Source organism: Carcharodon carcharias, chromosome 13 (genome assembly GCF_017639515.1).
Source record: "Carcharodon carcharias isolate sCarCar2 chromosome 13, sCarCar2.pri, whole genome shotgun sequence".
NCBI classification, from domain to species: Eukaryota; Metazoa; Chordata; class Chondrichthyes; order Lamniformes; family Lamnidae; genus Carcharodon; species Carcharodon carcharias.
Genome location: NC_054479.1, coordinates 85,819,771 through 85,846,505, shown reverse-complemented (window position 1 = coordinate 85,846,505; position 26,735 = coordinate 85,819,771). Strand labels below are relative to the sequence as shown.

Sequence of the window (26,735 nt, the reverse complement as noted above, 5' to 3'; positions counted from 1 at the left end):
TTGCTACAGCAGAACCAACTAATCTGTACATAGGGAGTTTAAAATTCACCCCACCCCACCCCCACTAGAGCTATCTGTACCTTGTTTGTCCTGCTTTCTACCCTTAGCACATACCTTTAGATAATATCACCACCTTCAACACCTCCTTTGTCCTTTTGTCTGTGACTTCTTTTGGTTATCTCCACCTATCACTGGCTCTTTACCTAGCTCTTCTTGTCCCAACAAACCCCCACCCCCCCGCTTAAATCAGCTTATATTTCACCTCTTTCCTATTTTTACTTAGTTCTGTTGAAGGGTCATGTGGACTCGAAACGTCAACTGTGCTCTTCTCCACCGATGCTGGACAGTCATTGAACTGGCATTGTTCATATCATAAAGGGTTTGCAGCATGATCAAAGGTTTTTTTCAGTGGTGTCTGAAGACTAATTTATGCACACTAGAACTGTACTAAATGGCATGTTCCCCTTAAGAATTGTGTGCCCTTTTCTATCATACTGTTTTATTGGAATGTGTTGCCTCTATTACAACATTACTACCATCGTTTGCTGTAAACCTAAGCAGGGGAATGGTTTTATGCCTTGCATACCAATATAGTACATACATTTGTTTTTGTGTACACATACTAGCTTCCAAAATAGCTTTTTTTTGAAGAGAGTACTGAGTGAAGTAACAAATAAACTTCAAAGTTCCCGCCTCCCCCTCACAGCATTTCTCTGTAGACTGGTTTGATGATCAGCATTGTTCCAGAATGAGACTTAGCACCTATCCAGCTACACTCCATAAGATACACTCCATAAGACAAAAACAAAAAACTGCGGATGCTGGAAATCCAAAATAAAAATACCTGGAAAAACTCAGCAGGTCTGGCAGCATCTGCGGAGAGGAACACAGTTAATGTTTCGAGTCCGTATGACTCTTCAACAGAACTAAGTAATAATAGAAGAGAGGTGAAACATAAGCTGGTTTAAGGGGTTGGGGAGGGAGAGTAGAGATGGATAGAGGGCCAGGGTTAGGTGGAGATAACCAAAAGATGTCATAGACAAAAGGACAAAGAGGTGTTGAAGGTGGTGATATTATCTAAGGAATGTGCTCATTAACAGTAGAAAGCAGGACAAGCAAGGTACAGATAGCACTAGTGGGGGTGGGGTGAAGGAATCAAAATAGGCTAAAAAGTAGAGATAAAACAATGGATGGAAATACATTTAAAAATAATGGAAATAGGTGGGAAAAGAAAAATCTATATAAATTGTTGGGGGGAAAAAAGGGGGAGATCGGAAAGGGGGTGGGGATGGAGGAGAGTTCATGATCTAAAATTGTTGAACTGGAGTTGGCAGAAATGGCGGAGGATGATGGCCCACCGGGATGGTCTGTTGGTTCTCCGCTTCTTCCTCGAACAGAGACCCAAACAATTCCCATCCACCACAACTCTCCTCCGTCTGGCTGAACTTGTTCTCACACTGAATGTTCCTTCACCTCCGTCACATCTGTTCTGATGAAGCCACTTTCAAAAACAGTTCCTCTGACATGTCTTCCTTCTTCTTTAACCGAGGTTTTTCACCCACGGTGGTTGACAGGGCCCTCAACTGTGTCCAGTCCATCTCCCGCACATCCGCCCTCACACCTTCTCCTCCCTCCCAGAAACATGATAGGGTCCCCCTTGTCCTCATTTATCACCCCACTATCCTCTGCATTCAAAGGATCGTCCTCTGCCATTTCTGCCAACTCCAGCATGATTCCACCATCAAACACATCTTCCCTTCACCACCCCCCTCGGCAGAATTCCATAGGGATCGTTCCCTCTGGGACACCCTGGTCCACTCCTCCATCACCCCCTATACCTCAATCCCCTCCCATGGCATCTTCCCATGCAACCGCAGAAGGTGCAACACCTGCCCCTTTACTTCCCCTCTCCTCACCATCCAAGGGCCCAAACACTCCTTTCAAGTGAAGCAGCACTTGCACTTCCCTCAATTTAGTCTAGTGCATTTGTTGCTCCCAATGCGGTTTCCTCCATATTGGAGAGACCAAACGCAGACTGGGTAACCGCTTTGTAGAACACCTTCGGTCTGTCTGCAAGCATGACCCAGACCTCCCTGTCGCTTGCCATTTCAACATTCCACCCTGCTCTCATGCCCACATGTCTGTCCTTGGCCTGCTGCATTGTTCCAGTGAAGCTCAATGCAAACTGGAGGAACAGCACCGTATCTTCCGACTAGGCACTTTACAGCCTTCCGGACTGAATATTGAGTTCAACAATTTTAGATCATGAACTCTCTCCTCCATCCCCACCCCCTTTCCAATCTCTCCCTTTTTTTTCCCCCAATAATTTATATAGATTTTTTTCCCACCTATTTCCATTATTTTTAAATGTATTTCCATCCATTGTTTTATCTCTACCTTTTAGCCTATTTCAATTCCTTCACCCCACCCTATCCCCACTAGGGCTATTTGTACCTTGCTTGTCCTGCTTTCTACCCTTAATTAGCACATTACTTAGATAATATCACCACCTTCAACACCTCTTTGTCCTTTTGTCTATGACATCTTTTGGTTATCTCCACCTAACCCTGGCCGTCTATCCAGCTCTACCGTACGGACTCGAAACGTTAACTGTGTTCCTTTCCGCAGATGCTGCCAGACCTGAGTTTTTCCATTTTTTTTATTTTTGTTTCAGTTACCCTCCATTTTTTACTGGTATACTTTTTAAAATTTTAGGGGAAAAGGTTTCTCAATCATTCCATTAAACTACCATTCATTATTGCCTTCATTATTACTGCCAGCAATTGTGGGCAAACTACCTACTTCAGTTCCCAAAAGGGCACAGCACATCCTTGTAGTGGATTCTTAACCTATTCCTAAGTAAGGCCCATTTGGCGTGCACCTTTTTGGCCTAGCCCCTGTATGGAGGGTTTTGGAAAAAGTACCGATCTGCTGTTAAATCGCATTTTGGGATGCAAAATGTCATCTATGCTACCTAGGTAATTAGCTAATTGAAATCCAAGTCGAGGATCCTGTTGGCATAATACAGTCAAGAGTTGGAATTCGGTCAGTTTATGACTGTCCTGTCTAGCCATAAATCAACAGTGGAATCTTTAAGATCATTATTTCAGGCAGCCCAGCAGGGGATTTTTTTTTTTCATTGTCTCTGGGATCCTGTATCCTTTATGACATGAAGTGCTATGAGAATTTTTAGTCTAATACTGCAGTGATTGTAGTTGCCAGCAACTTCTCATCCCTCCTGCTCAGATGCGAGTTGGATGCCCCTTCTCCCATCAAGTGGATAGTTTGAAAGCCAAATGATCCAAGGCCAATTACGTTGAATAAAATCCTAACAATTCCTGCCCCCTTTTTTTCCTGCAGTAGAGAGATTGGCTTGCTTGCTGTCAAATAATGCTGGGGAAGCCCATGAGTAAAACATTAGATGTGAATGTGTGTTCTTCCATTCATGTGCATATTGGGGAGGTATTTCTCTCATTTGCAAATGTATTTTGACTTGCAGAAACTGACCTCTACAGAATAATTTTGCCTGAGGTATTTTGTGCTTCAAGACTGAGCGCTATCTTTAAAAATGGCATATATAACTGCTAAATTTATTGGGTGCTTTACCAGCAACACACCGCGCCCCCCCCCCCCCCCCCCCCCCCAAAAAGGTCCAGAGATGCCAATTGTGTACTTCTCCTGGGTGAGAAACAAATAATTTGGCACAGATGTGGAATGGTACAGTGTGGTGTGAGATCATCATGCATATCCTCCTCTTGCTGCTAAGTAAAAGTAGTGGCCCTGTGTGTAGGTATTCTAATGTTGAACCAGAAAGTGGCATCATGTTGTTGCCATGCTTGGCTCTCACTTAATATACTGTTTTGGAATTGAATAAATAGGGCTTCTCCACATGGAGCAAATAAGAATGAGACATCAAGGGCTGCTTTCAGATACCTCCTAGTTGAATGTTGTGTGGCAGCTTAAAGGAAGTCGACGGCCTGCCACCTTTTTGGAAATTAATTTTGTGACAAGGTGGTGTGAGGAATAGTCATGGTCTGTGAAACTTTCCTGTTTGAAGTCTGTTTGTAGAAGTTTAGGAAAACTGCAGGTCACATTTATGAAACCCATCCCTCTGATACAATAACTCTTCTTTTGTCATCTGATTCTATTTTGCGTCGATGACTACAACAATTTACATTCATATAGCAGTTTTAACAATTGTCTTGAGCTTCATGGGGTAAGAAAGCCATTGCTGGAGATCATCTGGCTATGATTGGGCAAGTAAGCATAGAACTAAGTGAAGTATCTGACTGAGCTGGATATGGGAGGAGAGATTTTTGGATGAGAATGTTGGTGTCATAGGTTGAGGATAGGTTGCCATAGTCACATCTGTAATTTTGGTTAGGGCCATTTCAGTGTTGTAATGGGCAGAAACTGTTTCAAACAAAGTTGTGGGAAAGATGAGCATTGACTTGTGAGGTGGCAGCATACTTGAGGTACTGGAAGAGGGAAGTAAGATTGATTTGTAATCTAGTTGTTTTGAAACAGTTCATTTTCGTATTATGAGATGTACTCCAGTCAAATGTTACTTTTTTTTTATATAGGCATAAATCTGGAAAAAATTTAGGATTTATTGTGTTATGCTTATGTAAAGTGTTTCTGTGCAACGTATGACATTCCTCAGGCACATGTGGATTGAAGAGCTGACTGCTGCCTATAAACAGCGATACTATTTTCGTGCATCTTCTGACGCATGCAGTACTGTGGCACAGCTGGTGCAATTAATACTGCCTTGCCATAGGTTGCATTCTATTTCTGTTGAGTTTAAACTTTGCTGACTTGGTTTTCAATGCATGTTGATGGAAATTTGGCAAATAAATGGTGGAAAACTGACAATTGTGCATGAATGTCATGGTTGAATTTTCCTCTTGTGGATTGTAAGGTATCACATTTATGAAATAGTCTCAGCTCCTCAATTCATCCAGCCTGCCTAGTTTCTGCCGCCCACCCCCCCCCCCCCCCCCCCCCCACCCACACTCCCCTTTTTTTAAGATCAAGTGTATAAAACCTTGGGGTCCTGCAGGGCTGGTGTAGGAGCAGTACTGTTTTAAAAACATTTCTATCAATAATACCTGAACACATCAGTAACTTCATTTCAAAACTCTGGTACCCTGGCAGCATACACCAAGTAATATTTCCAAGAGATGTAGAAATATTTGAGGGGTTGATCTCTCCTCCTGGTTAGTCTTTGGGATTGTATAGATAGTCCTACCTATGGGTTTTGAAACTATATTTGTTGCAGCTGGGTTTAAACTAAATGGTATTTCCACAATATCAGATTCTTCTATCCAAGCGATGCAATCTGTCTGAGACTTGGATACCCTCCATCAATGCACCAGAGAGAGAGAGAGAGAGAGAGACAGGCAAACCAGTGGCCACCTGTGGCATTTGGGTGTGGTATTTGTGTTAGGGCTATCCTAATTAAATTGTTGATTAGTGGCCCCATGATGCATGTTAATTATTTCTAGCACTTGGAGCGTACTTGATCAATGTATTTTTTTTTGTCCAGGTGTATGCCAGTAATAGTATTTTGATTGGCCTTTTCCTTGTATATTTTACATAGCTGCGCATGAGCATTTTTTAATATAAGATGCAAAGTTCAATGTTAAAACATCCTAAGTTTCACACAGTTTAAATTAAATCATCCTAAGGATAAAATCCCTTGTACAGAACTGGTGACATCTTAAAGCGGTATTGTAATGATGGCAGCAGAAGTCTGATGCAAACCCTGAGTCTGACTGTCAATTGCATCAAATTCTAACCATTGCATATTGCACACAACTTCTTCACAGCCCATGACGATTGGAAGGGATAAAAAATAAAGGGGTACTTAAGGTTGGCAGTTTTCATAGTTGAAAAGTTGTCTGGATGGGATGCATCTTAAGATACTGAGGCAAGTAAGGGTGGAGATTGCAGAGGCTTGGACCACAGTTTTTGAATCATCTTTTGTTGTGCCAGAGCACTGAGGGATGGAATATTTACAATCTTTTTTTAATAAGGAGCAGAATAAATCCTGCAACTCCCAGGCCTTGGATCCATTAATCTAGGACAAAATTAATTGGCATTTGGAGATGTATGGGCAAATCAGTGGGAGTCAACATGGATTTGCTAAAGGCATCAAGTTTGACTAACATGATTAACATTTTTGAAGTAAGTGTTGATGAGGGTAATGTGCACAACAAAAAGCATATTTCAAAAGATGTTTGATTAAAATATCATGTAATAAAGTTGTTTTTCAGACTGGAGGATAAGATACAGTAGTGTTCTGCAGGGATCGGTATCAGGATATGTTTTTAATACATATTAATGAGCTGGACTTAGTATACGGGGTATAATTTCAAAATTTGCGGATGACATAAAACCTGGGATTGCAGGAAATTGAAGAGGCTACTAAGGTTTCAGGAGGGTATAGACTGCTGATATGGGCAGCATCATGGCAGATGAAATTTAATATAGAGAAGTGTGAAGTGACACAATATGGTAGGAAGAATAAGAGGCAATATGAAAATGTTGCAATTTTAAAGGGATTGCAGGTACAGGAAAACCTGGGAGGTGGTGGTGTATGTTCACAAATCATTCAAGGTGGCAGATGATGTTGAGATGGCTGTTCAACCAAATGGAGTCCTGAGCTTTGTTCATGAAGGAATAGAGTATAGAAGCAAGAAATTAATGTTAACCATCTATAAATCACTAGCTAGGCCTCGGCTGTCCTACTCTGAACACCGTGCTTGTGGAAGGATGTCATGGTGTTGGAGGGGGTGCAGAAGAGATTTGCTAGCACAGTGCAGGAGTGAGGGAGTTCAATTATAAAAGACATTAATTTATGCGATGCTTCTCATGATCATCCGAGATCTCTTATGCTTCACAGCCATTGAAGTTGTTTTTTGTAATGCAGGAAATGAGACAAGGTTCCTTCGACAGCACCTTCCAAACCCATGACCTATACCACTTAGAAGGACAAGTGCAGCAGATGCATGGCAACACCACTACCTGCAAGTTCCGCCCCACCATCCTGACTTATTGCTGTTCCTTCACTGTCACTGGTTCAAAGTCCGGGAACTCCCTCCTTAACAGCACTGTGGGTGTACCTACAACACATGGACTGCAGCAGTTTAAGAAGCTGGCTCACCACCACCTTAGGGGGTAATTGGGGATGGCAATAAATGCGGGACCAGCCAGCAATGCCCACATCCTGTGAAAGAATATTTTTAAAAGGAAGGGAAATTTTCACACTACAAACTCCCACAAATAGTAATGTATTGCTGAAAAAAGACATCTGAAGCTTTTTGCCATGCACTCATCAGGACAAATCGCAAAAAAAAAACAATGTCCGGGAAAGCAACAACTTTATGCTGTCAGAGAAGAGAATGCTGATTGGTTGGCAAGTGGACTATGATTGGTAAAGGCATTGCCATGGAGAATGCACCACTTAATGGTGACTGACAGTTAATAGCCAAGCATTGTTTGAAATTTAAACCAAACAGTTTAACTGGTCAAGGCATTGCCCTGGGGAGTGAACCAGCAAATGGCCATCACTTATTTTGTTTAGCTGAAACAGGTGCAATGTGTGTACACGTTCTTTCTGTCTGCAAATGAACAGGGCCCTGTGTATTAATATATGTAGCTTCCAGTACATGCAAATGTGCCACACTGCGACCCTGACTGATCATCTTAAATTGGTTGTCAGTGTAATTTTAAGCACATTGTGGATTACTTGGCAAATGTCCAATCACAGAATCACATCTAAGATTGGAGACTGTTTTGAGTTTTGCAAGTATGGGCTGGTTGGTCTGTGCCTTGCCCGCTGCGAAAAGTGGAGGGGACATGCTGTTTGATACAATCCACCAGTCTTTGGGATGTACAACCTAGCCTCTCATTGGCACTGAAATTTATATACCACGTTACTAATTTGTGTGATGGGCAGAATGTCTTGGCTTAATGGCAGCATCCTGTTAGTGACAAATACCACTCAGTCAGCAGCTGCTATGCAGTTGCAATAAGGAGTTGTGATCTGGAATGCACTGCTTGAAAGCCTGCTGAAAGTAGTTACTTTCAAAAGAGAATTGAATAAATACTTGATTTGGAATCATTTACAGGGCACAAGCATTGAGAAAAGAATGGAGGTGAGACTAATTGGATAGCTGTGCCAAAGAGCTGGCACAAGTGGGATAGGCTCAATGGCCTCTCTCTGCTGCATCAGTCTAAGGATTAAGAAAGGGCTCTACAAAGAGACTGCCCTGATATTCGACTGGTTATTTACCGTTATCTGCTTTGACGTGAACTTTACCTCCATTGTGGGTTCAAATTACTTTTGTTACTATATTCCTATGAAATTTGTGTGCCTTTAATTCATTCAATAGCCCACTTGAGCAAATGTGTTGAAATACTTTGCGTTGGTATTTCATGCTGACTTTAATTTTAAAATTTTCAGTGTCTCACTCCTGTCAAGAAAATGCCCTCCTAAGTTTACCCTTATTGTTTTTCTCTTCCCTGCCACTACCACTCCATCCTCAATTCTAGGATGTCCACACAATATACAATGAGATCAATATTTCTCTTAATTGTCTTTTACAAGTTTAGATTCCTTAGACACCATGGTTCTACTCCCCTGATCAGAGGAGCAGTTACAAGCCCAAAGATTGTGGGTCCCTGGTTATACAGCTTGCTCTTTCACTAGACCTGGATCTGACCTTTGTTTTTGTGCTGTAGTCAGGAGGGTCTGCTGTTACTCCATAGTGCCACAAACTACTTGTCCTTGTTTTGCCTGTAATAAGAATTGGGCAGGCTATCTACACTGCGCTGCTGTTGGTAAATAAACCCTAAATTCATTGTTAGCAGAACAAAGGCCAACCCTTGCAGGAATTTTGCACCGTGGAACTGCAATGCAAAGTCTCATTTCAGACTTGATGATTAGCACAAAAATCTATATGTTTCATCCAACAGTCTGTTCCTGAACTTGTTCATACAGGACCAAGTCTTGTTCTCCATCTTCATTGACTATTCATTTCCAAATCTTAGCCCTAGTTTTTAAATCCCCCCCATGCTTTTCCTGAAGCCTTGCGCCCCAGCTTTGAGTCTACACTTTTGTGTCAGCCACCTCATCTGCTCAACCAATAGGATATCCTTCAACTGCAATATCACACCATTGTATTTTAGAATTCTCTTCCAGAATACAATCGTAATGCTAAATCTCTGTCCATCTCCAAACACTTTCTCAAACTCAACTTCTTCAGCCTTCCTCCCTAACTCAGCCCTAAAATTGTGCAATGTCCAGCTTCACACTTTGTGAAGCACCTTGGGATATTTCGGTGTTAAAAGTGCTGTGTAAGTAGCGGGGGTTAGGTTGTCACTACAATTGTTATAGTATATTCAAATTAGAGTTTCTCCATTACTATTAACCACATCTGCCAGTTCCATGTTTCCATTTGAAGGAAAAAATAAGGACAAATGGGCACTCAATTCTGCCAAATTTTCCAGTAACGCCTTGTATGGATTTAAGGAGAGGATTTATAAAGTGGCCTCCTATCTTGAATATCCTTTTCCCTCCAGGGCTGTTGGACTGTGGGTGGTGTCAATACTCACCAATGGGTTTATAATAGTATTAGCACTCCAGTTGAAAGGCTTCTCAGCACTGTGATATGAATCTGATGCCAATGGTTTTTTTTAAAGTTTGTAAAACTGTGCTTAAAAGTGTACTTAATCTGTGGTGGAACTGAGAATGTTTGTTATTTGTGCAGTATCTTGCAAAGGCATTAAGCACTCTGTGGTCAGATATACAAGGCTCCCTATGTTCTTGTAATGTGTCCTGTCTCTCAACTCCATAAGAGCTTTGTGTACCAGTGCACTGCCTGTGTTTTTCAAGCTTGCTTCTTTTGTGCCTTCTCCAGACCTAGAATTTGGTAAAGAATGTATAAACAGTCTCCTTATCCCTTTTTTTCCTGACGTTTCCCCATCATGGACATGCAGCATATAAATCCTTTTCAGATGGGGTGTCTTGATACGCTGTCCTGTGCTGATGGCTGAAGATAATCGTTGAGAGGCAGGTTTTGCCACAAATGTTTTTTTTCCAATTCACGGGATGTGGGCTTCGTTGGCTGGGCCAGCATTTATTGCCCATCCCTAATTGCCCTTGAAGGTAGTGGTGAGTTGCCCTCTTGAACAGCTACAGTCCATGTGGTGTAGATGGTGGACTGGCTTTGGGCAGTCAGGAGGTGAGTTATTTGCTGCAGGATTCCTAGCCTCTGACCTGCTCTTGTAGCCACAGTATGGCTAGTCCAGTTCTGTTTCTGGTCAATGGTAATCCCCAGGATGTTGATAGTGGGGAATTCAGTGATGGTAATGCCATTGAACATCAAGGGGCGATGACTGACAGGACCCTTAACCATGTCCGACTCATCTCCTATTGCCTCTGCCCTCACACCTTCCTCTTCTTCCTCCCAGAACCATGATAAGGTCTCCCTTGTCCTTACTTTTCACCCCACCAGCCTCCACGTTCATAGGATCATCCTCTGCCATTTCCGCCAATTCTGGGACTGTTCCCTCCAGGACACCCTGGTCCACTCCTCCATCACTCCCAATATCTCAACCCCCTCCCATGGCACCTTCCCATGCAATCGCAGAAAGTGCAACACCTGCCCTTTACTCCTCCTCCCCCCCCCCCCCGCCACCTCATCTTCCAAGGGCCTAAATACTCCTTTCATGTGAAGCAGCATTTCACTTGCACTTCCCCCAACTTAGTCTACTGCATTCGCTGTTCCCAATGCCGTCTCCACTACATTGGAGAGACCAAACGCATACTGAGTGACCGCTTTGCGGGACACCTTCGGTCTGTCCGCAAGCACGACCCAGACCTTGATGCCACTTGCCATTTCAACACACCACCCTGCCCTTATGCCCACATGTCTGTCCTTGGCCTACTGCAGTGTTCCAATAAAGCTCAACGCAAACTGGAAGAACAGCACCTCACCTTCCAATTAGGCACTTTACAGCCTTCCGGACTTGGTCTGAAGTTGTTGAACTCCATATTATGAGCTCTCTCTTCCATCCTCACCCCTTTTTGATCCCCTTTTTTTCAATTCATTTTTATTTTTTAACATCTATTTTTCCCACTTAAATTTAAAAATAATAAAAATATTTCCATTTTTATTCATTGTTTTATCCCCAGTTTTTAGCCTATTTTCGATACTTCTTCCCACCACCGTCCATTCCTCACTCCCACTAGGGCCATCTGTCACTTGCTCATGTTCTTTCTGGCCATTATCACATTCTGCTTTCTACTCTTAATGTCACCATTAACACCTCCTTTAGCCAGTATCAGCACCATTAACCTTTGACATTTTTTGTTTGACATATTTTGCAATCTCTCCTTTGCCTCCACCTATCGCTGGCCTTCTATCCAGCTTCACCTGTTCCACCCACCTTAAATACTATATATTTCACCACATTTCTACTTCCCTTTAGCTCTGAAGAAGAGTGATATGGACTCAATGTTAACTGTCTTTCTCTCCACAGATGATATCAGACCTGTTGAGTTTTTCCAACATTTTTTTTGTTTTTGGCTCAAGGGGCAATGGTTGGATTCTTTCTCTTGTTGGAGATGGTCATTGCCTGGCAATTGTGTGATGCGAATGTTACATGCCACTGAACTCCAATAACCACAACCATCTTCCTTTGTGCCAGGTATGACTCCAACCAATGGAGAGTTTTCCCCCCCGATTCCCATTGACTCCAGTTTTGCTGGGGCTCCTTGATGCCATTCTGTCAAATGCTGCCTTGATGTTAAGGGCTGTCACTCTCACCTCACCTCGGGAGTTTAGCTCTTTTGTCCATGTTTGAACCAAGGCTGTAATGAAGTCAGGAGCTGAGTGGCCCTGGCGGAACCCAAACTGGGCATCAGTGAGCAGGTTATTGCTAAGCAAGTGCCACTTGATAGCACGGTTGATGACCCCTTCATTACTTTACTGATGATCGAGAGTAGACTGATGGGGTGGTAATTGGCCGGGTTGGATTTGTCTTGCTTTTTGTGTACAGGACATAGCTGGGCGATTTTCCACATAGCCGGGTAGATGCCAGTGTTGTAGGTATTCAGGAACAGCTTGGCTCGGAGCGTGGCAAGTTCTGCAGCACAGGTCTTCAGTACTATTGCCAGAATATTGTCAGGGTCCATAGCCTTTGCAGTATCCAGTGCCTTCAGCTGTTTCTTGATATCACGCAGAGTGAATCGAATTAGCTGAGGCATCTGAGATGCTGGGGACCTCCAGAGGAGGCTCAGATGGATCATTCACTCGACACTTCTGGCTGAAGACTGTAGCAAGTGCTTCAGCCTTATCTTTTTCACTGATGTGCTGGGCTCCCCCACCATTGAGGATGCGGATATACGTGGAGCTTCCTGCTCCAGTGAGTTGTTTAATTGTCTGCCACTGGATGTGGCAGGATGGCAGAACTTAGATCTGATCTGTTGGTTGTGGAATCGCTTAGCCCTGTCTATCACTTGTTGTTTGGCACACAAGTAGTCCTGTGATATAGCTTCACCAGGTTGATACCTCATTTTTAGGCATGCCTGATGCTGCTCCTGACATGCCCTTCTGCACTCTTCATTGAACCAGGGTTGATCCCCTGGCTTGATGGTAATGGTAGAGTGGGGGATATGCTGGGCCATGAGGTTACAGATTGTGTTAGAGTGCAATTCAGCTGCTGCTATTAGTTCACAGTGCCTTATGGGTGCCCAGTCTCGAGTTGCTAGATCTGTTCGAAATCTATCCCATTTAGCACGATGGTAGTGCCAAACAACATAATAGAGGGTATCCTCAATGTGGAGGCGGGACTTCATCTCCACAATGACTGTGCAGTGGTCATTCCTACTGATACTGTTATGGACAGATGCATCTGCGGCAGGCAGGTTGGTGAAGATGAGGTCAAATGTGTTTTTCCCTCTTGGTTCCCTCACTACCTGCCGCTGATCCAGTTTAGTAGCTATGTTATTTAGGACTCAGCCAGCTCAGTCAGTAGTGGCGCTACCAAGCCACTCTTGGTGATGGATGTTGAAATCCCCCATCTAGAGTACATTCTGTGCCCTTACCACCCTCAGTGCTTCCTCCAAGTGATGTTCAACATGGAGCAGTGATTCATCAGGTTTGGGTGGGGATGACATGTAATCAGCAGGAGGTTTCTTTGCCCATGTTTGACCTGATGCCATGAGACTTCATGGAGTCCAGGGTCGATGCTGAGGTCTCCCAGGGCAACTCGCTTCTGACTGTATACCACTGCCGCCATCTCTGCTGGGCTTGTCCTGCTGGTGAGACAGGACATATTCTGGGATGGTGATCCTGGTGTCTGGGACATTATCTGTAAGGTACGATTCTGTGAGGATGACCTTTTAGGCTGTTGCTTGACTAGTCTGTGAGACGGCTCTCCCAATTTTGGCACTATCCCCCAGATGTTAGTAAGGAGGACTTTGCAGGGTCAACAGGGCTGAGATTGCCATTGTTGTTTCCCGTGCCTAGGTTGATGCTGGGTGGCCCGGTTTCATTACTTTTTTGTGACTTTGTAACAACTGAGTGGCTTGCTGGGGCATTTAAGAGTAAGGATGACAGATTTCCTTCCCTAAGGGGCGTTTTTACAACAATCGACAGTGGTTCTATGACCATTAGCCTTTTAATTTCAGATTTTTATTGAATTCAAATTCTGCCATCTGTTGTGGCAGGATTCAAGCCTGGGTCCCCAGAGCATTACCTTGGGCCTCTGGATTACCAGTCCAGTGACAATACCACTATGCTATCCCCTCTCTGACCTCGAGTGCCACACATTAAGCTACAAAGTGACCTGGGTTGTTGTTTTTGGTGCTGGGTGTCTGTTGCCAAGCTGCTGTAGCCACTGGTCATTGTGGTGGTGCACACCAGCCTACAGGAGGTATCTCTGTTTTCCTGTAGCCAGCTAGTGACTCCCAGGTGTGATAGTCGATGCCTCAGGCCTTCATGTCCATCTCCAAACACTTTCTCAAACTTGGCTTCTTCAAGGACTTGCATCCTTGAAGTGTAGCTTGGGGTGTCCCACTGATCAGCTGGTTTTAGCTTCCTCACCACACAAAGTACTTGGGTACGTGACTGTCTTCTGTCCTGCGGACATGTCTGGACCAACAAAGCCACTTCTTTTCGAGTGCTAACAAACATGGCAGCTCTGCTTTTGAGAAGACTACTGCCTTTGTGATTATTGTCCTGCCAGGATATACCCGTAATGCACCACAGACAGCAAAGATAGAAATTGAGCCTTTCTTTTGATGCTGTGAAGTCATCCGTATTTCACAACCATACAGCAAGGTGCTGAGGATACGGGCCTTATAAACCAGCTTCATTCCTTGCCCTTCTTGGTATGCTATTAACCAATTCTAACTTTAAACAATCTGCACTGCACTGCACTGGACTGGACTATACATGTAACCCTTCCAATCAGTCTGGACTGAAATCAGAATTTGTGTAGTAAATTGCACTCCTTAAGTGCCCAGTTTTAAACTTTGGGCTTCCTGAAATTTTAAGTGCTGGATAACTGATTGCAATTGACTTGCAAATTTAGATCAGTTACAACCATTCTGTCCCAGCACAAGTGTGTGCTTGGCAATAGGATCTTGTGGAAACTGGGCACCAAGTGTGTATTTAAACATAGCATTCAATTTATTTGTGATCTTCACGTACCAAGGATTCAGCAAAGCAGCTCTGTGCTGTTCAGCAGGAGCGCTATAATTTGTAACTGAGCACAGGTGGTAAAATTTATTTTTTTTCCCCTCCAGGTGCTTCTAGTCAGTAGTAGTCGTCATCCAGACCAATGGATTGTGCCAGGTGGAGGAATGGAGCCCGATGAGGAGCCAGGTAGTGCAGCAGTGAGGGAAGTTTATGAAGAGGTTGGTACATAGTCCCTTAAACTTTTCTGCCTCACTTTGTCACTTTTTCTTTGGTAAACTTTGCTTTTTTTCTACTCTTGAAAATATGTTGGCGCACATCTATGATGCTAGCACTTCTGATTCTTATATTAATGCAACCTGTCTTTCTGATATAACGGTCTACAAAGGTGTTCTGTCTTAATACATGATAACGTACAGAAATAATCCACTCATTTTCTTAAATGTCCTATAAATTGGCAATGTGATATATTTTGTAGGTCTATTCCCCTGTTCCATTTTCTATCTGATTAGTGGTTGTGATGGGTTTATGTAGCATTTCACTACCCACCAGATAAACCTCTCCAGCCTGGTGGTTTTTGTCTTGCTCTGTTGATTACTTTGACGAGTACTTGACACCTGTCAAAATGGATGCCATGGCTGAGTTAAATGTAAAAGCTTTCACTTAATCCTGTGATTAACTCATTGAATAATTCAAAAGCCAGTGCCGAAACTGAATGGTGAGCTTTTAATTTGCTGCTAGTGTGCTTCAGTCTGGTTCTTGAGTTCTTTGTCTAGCGAATTTGCCAGCTGTTCATCCTGCCTGCCATGAGAAGCACATTCAAAATCCTACCTTTCAGCAAACGCCATTGAGGTTTACAGGAGTACATGTCATTTGATTGCTATAATCTTGCTCGTGAATTTCTCTAGCCATGCAATCAACCCAAACTATTAACACCATTTTTTTGTGTATTAACTCCAATACATTTCAATATGTTAACTTTTATGAAGGTAACTGGTAAAGTCTTACTATATGTTGAGTTGAATCATTTCTGTAGGTAAGTGTGCTGGGCCAGGTGCTCCTGCATTCTCTGCCACAGTAGAGCTTTCGGACCCTAATAAGCAAATGGCAATTTAAGCAGGATAATTCCAGTCTTGGGGCTTCTTAATGTCAGAAACCACTCTGTGGTGTGGCATTGGTTTGGCATTCTTTCAACTCCAGGCACCTTTACTTCTTAGAATTAGGAGCTTGTAGGTTTGATTGGGAGGTCCACCACAGAATTTAACTTTTTTCTGAAAAACTGAAATGTGTAACTGATCTTAAAACCAGTATGTTGTCAAATACCTTTTTAAGAAGCTATACATTTCCCAGATATAATTCACACTTAATGGAATTTAAAGTTTTACAAAATTCAGAATCAAGTAATTTTTGATACCACCATGGTTGAAAGGAGTGAGGAAGATAGTTTTAGTGACTCACTAATTCCTGATTTATGCAAGTTTCAAAGGCCTGTAAATGAGGAAGAAAAACTGAAGGGGGCAAGGAGCCTCTCAACTTTGTCTGGGGAAAGAATGAATTAGAATAGGAGATGGTGAATTTCAGTATTGGGAGGAAAAAACACTTTCAAGCTCTGAAGGATCAACTGGGGCAAGTTCACAGGAGCATTGACCATTGTGTTTTAGTATTTTGTACTACGATGGCTATAACTGAGATCGGAGGCATGTTTTGCAGTGTGAGAGATGAGACATACTGACAACAAATAGATGATGAAGTACTTGTATTCCTTAGAATTTGCAGCACAGAAACAGACCATTCAACCCAACTGCTCTTGCTCCATATGAACCTCTGCCCTATTTACTTCATTACTTCAACTTGACCTATCAGCTTATCCTTATTCCTCCCTTCAGCCTTCCCTACATGTCTTAACTCTCCCTTTTATAGCTATTCACCCTAACTACTCCCTGTTGTAGAGTTCCACATTCTAATCAAGAAGTTTCTCCTAGATTTCTTAATGACTTATTGAATATGTCAATGACTATCTTACTTATGGTGCCTGTATTGGTCTCCTCAACAAGTGACATCATCTTTTCTATGACTATTTATTGATTTCCTTCATAATTTTCAAAATCTCTGGTTGCCCATCAGTCTTCTCTCTCTAAGGGAAAAGATACCCAGCTGATGGTTGTACCCTCTCCATTCTGGTGCTAACCTTGTAAATTTGTTTGCACTTTTAAAATCATTGAGGCCATCAAGTGGATTGTTAAAGCTTCTAAGGGGAAGAATTGATCTTTAGTTTGACTTACAAAATGTGATCATAGATTAAGTCAGAACTTTCAAGAGGATGGATAATTTGGCTTCTGTAGATTTAGAAAATACTGACATAAAGACATTAGGGTAGGTGGGAATACTTGGGATGAACTCCATAATTTTCAAAGTTCATGCAAGGTGGATAGGAGATAAGAGATTAAAGAGAATTCACAGGACAATGAGTTGAGTTTTGAGCAATTAATGAGGACTTGATCCCAACAAATAATGGTGGAACATAATGGGATGATGGAGAAATACTAGTTTAGCAAAATCTAAAAAGCAGATGGGAGAAAGGTTTTTTTTTCTTCAGGAGAGCTGGCAAAGGTCTCCTTAAGATGGAAGAGCGGAACCAATGACTGACTGAAGTTGTCAGTCGGGGGGAGGTGGTGGCAGAGTTCAATTAATAATCTGGAATTAAAAGCTAGTCTTGGTAATAGTGACCATGAAATCATTGTCGGTGGTCGTAAAATCCCATCTGGTTCGCTAATGTCCTTTTATAGAAAAGGAAATCTGCCACCCTTACCTGGTCTCGGCAGTGATTCCAGACCCACAGCCATGTGACCCTTAAATGCCCTCTGAAATGACCTAGCAAGCCACCTGGTTGTATCAAACTGCTATGAAGTCTAAAATAAAACCGGATGCGCCACCTGGTATTGACCTAGGCACCAGAAGTGACAACGGCACACTCAGCCCTGTCAACCCTGCACAGCCCTCATTGCTAACATCTGGGGGCTTGTGTCAAAATTGGGAGAGCTGTCCCAAAGACTAGTCAGGCAACAGCCTGACATTCTGTCTGTAAGATAAGGTTCCATGATTGACTCTGTCCCAGACACCACATTCACCATCATTGGGATGTGCTGTCCCACTGACAAAGACCCATCAGAGGTAACAGCACAGCAGTATAGAAACAGGAGGGGGTTGTCTTGAGAGTCTTCAATATTGACTCTGGAGGGCATGAAGTCTCATGGCATCAGGTCAAACATGGGCAAGGAAACCTCCTGGATGCCACCTAACCCCCCCCTACCCTAAATCAGTCAACTGATAAATCAATACTCCTCCATCTTGAACCACTTGGAAGAAGCGCTGAGGGTGGCAAGGGCACAGAATGTACTCTGGGTAGGGGACTTCATTGTCCATCACCAAAGTTAGCTTGTGCTAAATGAGAGAGATTTCAAACTGATCTAGCAAATTGAAGCTGGGCATCCATGAGGTGCTGTGGGCCATCAGCAGCAGCTGGATTGTACTTGATCTCAATCTGTAACCTCATGGCCAAACATATCCCCCACTCCTGGCCATCAAGCTGGGGGATCAATCCTGGCTCAGTGAGGAGTACAGGAGGGCATGCCAGGAGCAGCACCAGGCATACCTAAAATGAAGTGTCAACCTGGTGAAGCTGCAACCCAGCACTACTTGCGTGCCAAACAGTGGAAACATAGTTCACTAGACTGAGCTAAGCAATTCCACAACCAATGGATCAGATCTAAGCTCTGCAGTCCTGCCACATCAGTCGTGAGTGGTGCATACGAATTAGCAGTGGAGTAGGCCACTAGGCCCCCTCAAGCCTTTTCCATCATTCAGTAAGATCACAGCTGATCTGAATGTGACCTCATCTCCACATTGCTGTGTACCCCAGCCTTTCACCCCTTCTTAATCAAGAAACTGTCTAGCTCAGCCTTAAAAATATTCAAAGACTCTGCTTCCACCACCTTTGAGGAAGAGAGTTCCAAAGACACTCACCCCTCAAAGATTTCTCCTCATCTCTGTCTTAAATGGGTGACTTCTTATTTTTAAACAGTGACCCCTAGTTCTAGATTCTCCCACAAGAGGAAACATCCTCTCCACATCCACCCTGTCAAGAGCCCTCAGAATCTTAAAGGTTTCAATTAAGTTGCCTCTTGCTCTTCTAAATTCCAGTGGATACAAGCCTAACCTGGCCAGCCTTTCCTCATAAGACAACTCACCAATTTCTGGTATTAGTCTAGTAAACCTCTGAAATACTAATGCATTTACATCTTTCTTTAAATAAGGAGACCAGTACTGTGTACACTGCTCCAGATGTGGTCTCAGTGATGCCCTGTACAACTGAAGCATAACCTCCCTGCTTTTGCCCACATTATACTCCATTTGCTAGATCTTTGCTTGCTCATTTAACCTAATCTATCTTTCACTTTGTAGCCTCCTTATTTCCTCTCCACAATTTACTTTCCTACCTATCTTTGTTGTCAGCAAATTTAACCACCATTCCTTTGGTTCCTTCACCAAGTCATTTATATAAATTGTAAAAAGTTGAGGCCCCAGCACTGATTCCTGTGGCACACCACTTGTCACATTCTGCCAATCGGAAAAAGACCCATTTTATGCCTACTCTGCTTCCTGTTAGCCAGCCAATCTTCTATTCGTGTCAATATGTTACCCCCTACACCAGGAGCTTTTATTTTCTGCAATAACCTTTGATGTGGCCCTTTAGATTTCCAGAAGGCCTTTGATAAGTATAGTACATCCACCGGTTCCCCTTTATCCACAGCACATTTAACTCCTTCAGAGAACTGCAAAAAATTGGTTAAGCATGACTTCCCTTTCACAAAACCTTGTTGACTCTGTCTGATTGCTTTGAATTTTCCCAAGTGCCCTGTTATAACAATAGCTTCTAACATTTTCCCTATGACAGACGTTAGGCTAACTGGCCTGTAGCTTCCTGCTTTCTGTCTCCCTCTCTTTTCGAATAAAGGAGTTATATTTGTTATTTTCTAATCTGGTGGAGCCTTCTCTGAAACCAGGGAATTTTGGACAATTAAAACCAACACATCAACTATCTCACCAGCCACTTCTTTCAAGACTTTGGGGTGAAGTCCAACCGGACCAGGGATTTGTCAGCCCCAACAATTTGCTCAATGCCACTTTCCTTGGTGACTAATTTTCTCGTGTTCCTCCCTCCCTCCCATTTCCTGATTTACAGTTATTTCCAGGATATCCTCTATAGCGAAGACTAAAGCAAAATACCTGTTTAATTCATCTGCCATCTCCCTACTTTCCATTATCAATTCCCCAGATGCACTTTCTATAGGACCAATGCTCACTTTAACTCTTTTATTTAAATACTTATGGAAACTCACACTATCTGTCTTTACATTACTAGCTAGCTTTCTCTCATACTCTAATTTTTCCCTTTTCTCTCATTAATCATTTTGTCATTCTTTGCTGTTCTTTTATATTCTGTCTAATCTGATCATCCACCTTTGTGCAATCATGTGCTTTTTCTTTAACTTATTAGCTAACTATGGATTGGCAATAAATGCTGGCCTAGCCAGCGATGCTCAGATGCCAAAAACAAATTCTTAAAAAACCCTTGCTAAGTACATACCTTGATGGTAAAGCAGTTCTGGGATTGGCACTCTGCTATTCTAAATACTTAATCAAGTTTTAGCTTATTAGGTAGAAAGAAGGAAGATTCACTTGCATTTATATATCACCTTTCCTGACTTGAGTGTCTCCAGGTAACTGACCCAGGAAATGTAGCAGCCAAATTGTGCAAAACAAGGTTCCATCAGTGTGATCGTGACTGGATATGCCTTAACATTAGCCAGGACAACAATGAGAATTCCCCTATTCTTCAAAACAGTCCATGGGATCTCTTGTACCCATCTAAGGGGACAAACAGGGTCTCAGTTTAACATTTGATCTGAAGGAAACGGTCATCAGTGCTGGTCTGATCAAAAGAGAAGGAAAGCTTCTTGAAGTCACCAAGAATGGTGTTTTTTTTAATAGAGGAAGTTGGATTTAATAGAATTGATATTTTTGATTGCCATTAAGTTTTCAAGACTAGAATAGATGAGTTTAATGTGATTTTTAACTCAGGATATTGAGGGTGGGTGACTTTAAAGGCGCTTGAGAGCAGCATAGACTTCAGAACAAACACAAGACATTGTAAGTTGGAAAATGGACGAGAGAAAGAGGTGAAACTCTGGTTTCAGGGAAAGAAATAAAGCTCAATACGGATGACTGGATGGAAATGAACATAATCCAGTTTTGAGGGAAACAGTGTGTTAGCAGATTAAACAGCTGTGCTTTGGGTGTCTTAATAAATTGTACATCTTTGAACAATAAGAGTATTATCCAGTAGTGGTGAGCAGACTAATAAAGGGGTGAATTGCTGCCTTTGCCAAGTTTGAGAGACAATAGCAGATTCTATGTGGTGTGCCTGGTAAACCTCAGGGTCTCCTGGGCAAAGTGACATGATGAAGGTATTTATCCAATCTCAAATTGGTAGTGCTGCTATGCTGGAGTATGCACATGCTGGTACAGCTTCGAAGCAGAGCAATACCTCAATTCTAGGTCCCTGACTGTAAAACTCAATTGGACTGCAGGCCCCTCCAAGAGGAACAGTACTAGCCTCCTTGAGCAGCAGTGGACCAGAAAGAGCCAAAAGGATATGTGAGATGGAAAGTGGACAAGTATTCATGGTTAGTGATATTGATTTTTGAGCAAGAGAATTTTAACAAATGGAATGGTAGTCACCGTAGCATAAAAACATGCCTGACTTTGTAAATTATGGCAAGGCAGAATACAATTGTCCATCACACTCTTTTCTGTTTTGCCCTCTACCATCTTCCTGTTGAGTGCTGGCAGTAATCCAGTTCTACAAGTACTCATTCTGTTTTATAGTGCAGAGTAGTTTCAACAACAGAAGGGTGGTGATGGCAGTGTAAACATGGCCACCACTCACTTAATGAGTCACTCTCCTGGTCCATAGGTGACAAGTTTAATGTAACTTTAAAACAGCCCCACATACCAAGGCCACAGCCTCTTCCTCACACCTGAAATGCATTGGCCCAAACTTCAGGTGGTCATATATTTTTGCTGTGTACAGGGGCCAGAGCAGGGGCCTTTGTTACAAAAATAAAGCTTGGCTTCAAATTATCATTAAAATCAAACAGTCAGCTCTTTCTGTTTTCAATGGAATGTACCCTAGCTCAATATAATGAGCAGCCCCTGATTCCACTCTAAATGATCCTTCCCAGTTAATACTACAGAAATTGTGCTGTGGTTATGGAATTGGCTTTTGTATAATTCACCCAGATACTGATGCAGATTAACACTGGAGCAAAGCAATTCATACATGTCTGGCTTAATCAGCAGCAGGGTCACAAGGGTGTGTGGTAAAGCAAACTGGAAAAGTGGCCGAGTTGGCACAGTATATAATAGAAATGTAACCCTGAATTCTGGAAATGGAATGAAAACACAAGGGATGCAAGAAAGTCAGTAAGAAACCCTTTGATAAACTTTTGGATAGTTACTCATCAAAACAAAAGATAATGCAACAAAAATATAAACCTTCGTATATATGGCAAACATGTTTACACAATAGTGTGTATGTTTTGATCAGCTATTCAGTTGACACAACATTTGAGCTGCATAAGAAACGGCTCTAATTTTATGCTGGGTCAGCAAATCAGAGAGGACTGTTTATTGTATTGCTGACTGGGTTTGCACGATGCAGCACCTGCCTGGACCTGACCATGTACACAGGATTTTACTGATATGTATTGAAGCTATTTGAAACTCGCAGAAAGTATTTATTGTTAGGTTATGGATCATGCACAAAATGCGTTATATGAAATTTTAAGCTGAGGACGACAGATGTGTATATATTTAGTCTGAATCAAAATAGCAAGAATAACCATTTTTCCTTTATGCCTTCAAATGCGTACCACATTGCTCTGCCCTTTTTCATTGCTTGAAATTTTGTTTCTTTTTCTATACATCATTGACGTGGATTGTGCTGGCATTTATTACCATCTCTAGTTGCCCTTGAGAGTTGATGGTGGGCTACCTTCTTGAACCATCGCGGTTCCACTGCAGGTGCTCCCACAGTGGTTAGGTGGGGAGTTCTAGGATGTTGACCCAGGAATGGTGATGTATTTCCGTACATAACATTAGGGAGTTTGGCAGCTAATTCTAGAACTACTTAATAGCTAATTGGCTGAAATGTTTTCCTTCCCTCTTCTACGATTGGGGGGAATTTAAGTACCATTTATAATTTTGTTTTGAACTCTAAATGTAGATTTGCTACTGCCCTCTCAAAAGCAACTTGCAATTATGTAATGCCTTTAACATAGAATGTCTCAATACTCCACAGGAGCACTGGTGCAATATTGTAATTGGCTGTGAACTCTGTGGCTGGCTCATACGATTTTGATGGCCTTGAAGTCTTTTTCCTAATTTAAGTTTCTCAGATTGATTTGTATAGTGTATATATAAGCACACATAGTATAGTTGGTTTAATTTATAATGTTAATACGGATTAGAAGGTTATAGAAGTCAGTGAGTATTAAATAAAATAGGTGATGATGAACAATCCCCTGTCCTTGTCAAATGTCACATGCGTGTCCAGCATATAGATCATGAAGACACCTGTCTGTTTTCCCCCACCATAACTTGAGACTAGTTTCTAGGATGTCCACTGCTACCCAACCTGAAGTCAGTTAAATGAATGCAAGCAGGGAATTGAATGTGGCTACACCAGCTAAGCTGCTGGTGCTGGAAATATTTCACTGCTTATCCAAATGCAAAACTGTCCTAGACCTACCACTTTGCTACCACTATCACCAATTTTGGTTGTCTTGGATTTTTTTTTTCTTTTTGGAGAATCTATGATATGCATTTTTTTTTTATATATCTATGTATATGCAGGCTGGTGTGAAAGGAAAGTTGGGAAGATTACTGGGAATATTTGAGGTGAGTTTCACTTTTGAATGATTAAATTTAAATTTATACATTTTATTGAAACTTTACTTGATCACTGATCACTATGTATGACAAAGCATCCCCCAGTATAATAACTGCACCTTCGTCATTTTAAAACAACACATTCTCCCTGCCACCCCCACCCCCCTGCCATATCCTTGCTTTTTATGTATCTATTGCTTGTCCTGAGAACATGGCCTTGTGCTTCTTACTAGTTTCCTCTAGTAAGAAATTCATTATTTACCTTGTCTGCCTATTTGAACAACTTTATCAAATCTCCCCACAATTTCAGTTTGAAAGCATACAGCCTTTCTATGTCAGGCACCTCATTCCTGGCATTATCTTTCTGAAATGTACTTTCACCAGGGCGCTTATAGACGATGATGGCAAGGAAGTAGAAACTGTACACCATATTCTCGATGTGCTTATCAATGTAGTATAATAATAGATGCCCTGGAGTGACTTTAAGGTTATAATCCTATGCAAATAAGATAAAAGCAAAATACTGCAGATGCTGGAAATCTGAAACAAAAACAAAATTAGCTGGAAAAACTTTTTACATCTGGGTATGATTCTCTTCAAGAATTCCATTTGTCTTTTTCTTTTCCTCTTCACTCTACTTTTTTTCGTTTCTTTTGCTGCAGTAAAAAATTAATCATTCAGGATATTTTGATTCTTTTATTCCCTTTCCCAAAATATTTTTACATGTCTGTGTTACACAATTTTTGCCCATTCTCCTAAGCAGCATCCTTCTGAAATCTCCTGCTCTAGTGGGTCTAAGACTGTTTTAAACATGAATAAGGGTGTTAGAGCAGATCTAACTAAAGCGAATTAGGAAGCTAGGTTAAAAGTAGGACAGTATCAATGCAGTGGTGGACTTTTAGGGAGATGTTTATTCGCTTACAGCAAAGATTTTTCCCAGTGAGAAAGAAAGGCTCTTTGAGAAGGTTACATGTTCTATGGCTGAATAGGATAGGATCAAATTGAAAGAAACATTGTACAAATCTGCAAGGATTAGCGGTAGGTCAGAAGATTGGTCAAAGTTTAAGAACCAGCAAAGAATGACAAAACAGAGGGAGAAAAAAAAAGAGTGAGAGAAAGCTAGCTAGTAATATAGAAGTAGATAGAAAAAGTTCCTACAAGTATTTAAATAGGAAAAGAGTAACTAAAGCTGGTGTTGGCCATCAGAGTGAGTATCTGGGGAATTGATAATGGAAAACTAGGAAATGGCAGAGGTGTTGAACAGGTATTTTATCTGTCTTCACAGTAGAAGACTTAGCTTCTCAAAGGTACTCAAATCAAAAGGTGAATGGCAGGAAGGAACTTAAAACAATCGCCAGGGAAAAGGTGCTGCGAAAGGTTGTCCAGTCCCCAGGACTAGATGGCCTACATCCTAGAGTCTTCAAAGAAATGGCTGCAGAGATAAATGCATTGGTTATAATCTTACAAAATTCCTTAGATTCTGGAAGGTTCTAGTGGATTGGAAAATAGCTAATGTTTCACCTTTTATTCAAGAAAGGAGGGAGACAAAGTAGAAATGACAGGCCAGTTAGCCTAACGTTATTGGGAAATTGCTAGAATTCATTGTTAGAGGTTATAGCAGGATACTTTAAAAAATATATATATCATTGCAGGCAAAGTCAACATGGGTTTGTGAAAGGGAGCTTGTATTTAACTATTTTATTAGGAGCTTTTGAGGAAGTAACAAGCCAAGCAGATAAAGGGGAACTGGTAGATGTGGTGTATTTGGATTTCTAGAAGGCATTTGATAAGGTGCCACATCAAAGTTACAACACCAGATAAGATTACATGGTGTAGCGGTTAACATATTAACATGAATAAAGGATTAGTTAGCTAGCAGAGAGTAGGGATAATTTTTTTTTTTCGAGTTGGCAAGCTGTAACATGTGGAGTGCCACAGGGATCAGTGCTGGGGCCTCAGCTATTAAAAGTCTGTATCAATGATTTGGATGAAAGGACTGAATGTATGGTAGCTAATTTTGCTGCTGACACCAAGATAGGTACAAAAGTAAGTTGAGTGGAGGCAGAGAGTCTGCAAAGGGACATGGGTTAAGTGAGTAGGCAAAAATTTGGCAGATGGAGTATAATGTTGGAAAAAATGAACTTGTCCACTTTGGCAGGAAGAATGGAAAAGCATTATACTATTTAAATGCAGAAAGATTACAGAACTCGATGGTACAGAGGGATCTAGGTGTCCTGGTACATGAATCACAAAGTTAGTATTCAGGCACAGCAAGTGATTAGGAAGGCAAATGGAATGTTGACTCCTATTGAAAAGGGAATGGAATATAAAAGTAGGGATGTTTTTACTGTAGCTGTTCAGGACCTTGAGATCACATCTGGCATACTCCATACAGTTTTAGTCTCCTTATTTGAAAAAGATATATAATTACATCAAAAGCAGTTCAGACAGGATTCACTCATTCCTGGGATCAGGGGCTTAACTTATGATGAAAGGTTGAATAGGTTGGGCCTATACCCATGAGAGTTTAGAAGAACGAGAGGTGATCTTATTAAAACATGTAGGATCCTGAGGGGACTTGATAGGGTGGATACCAGGAGGATGTTTCCATTTGTAGGAGAGGCTGGAAGTAAGGGGTGCAGTTTGATTAAGGGGTCCACCGTTTTTAAGATGGAGATAAGACTTTTTTTGAGGGTTATTAATATGTGGAAGTGAGGGCTGGGCCATTTGAATTTATTCAAGGCAGAGTTAGACAGATTTTTGATAGACAGGGGAGTTAAGGGTTATGGGGGACAGACAGCAAAATGGAATTGAGACCACAGCCAAATTAGCCATGATCTTATTGAATGGTGGAGCAGGCTCAAAGAGCGGAATGGCCTATTCCTACTCCTAAGTCCTATGTTCCTAGTCCTGTCAGTTTGCTATAGAGCTCCATTGGTATTAGTAAGCTTAGATACTCATCCCTTTCTATCAAAGTCTAGATTATATATTTCTGTAGGTAGGACCATGCAG

The 26,735-nt window shown here is 41.9% G+C and overlaps 1 protein-coding gene across 1 annotated transcript in view; it reads left to right on the top strand.

Moving 5' to 3' along the window:
• LOC121286468 (diphosphoinositol polyphosphate phosphohydrolase 2-like) overlaps positions 1 to 26,735 on the top strand; it is a 59,100-nt gene that overhangs the window by 24,955 nt on the left and 7,410 nt on the right. The window contains exons 2-3 of the mRNA XM_041203594.1: positions 14,822 to 14,932; positions 23,688 to 23,732. Coding sequence (XP_041059528.1) covers positions 14,822 to 14,932; positions 23,688 to 23,732 — 156 coding nt within the window. The remainder of the gene's footprint in view (positions 1 to 14,821; positions 14,933 to 23,687; positions 23,733 to 26,735) is intronic.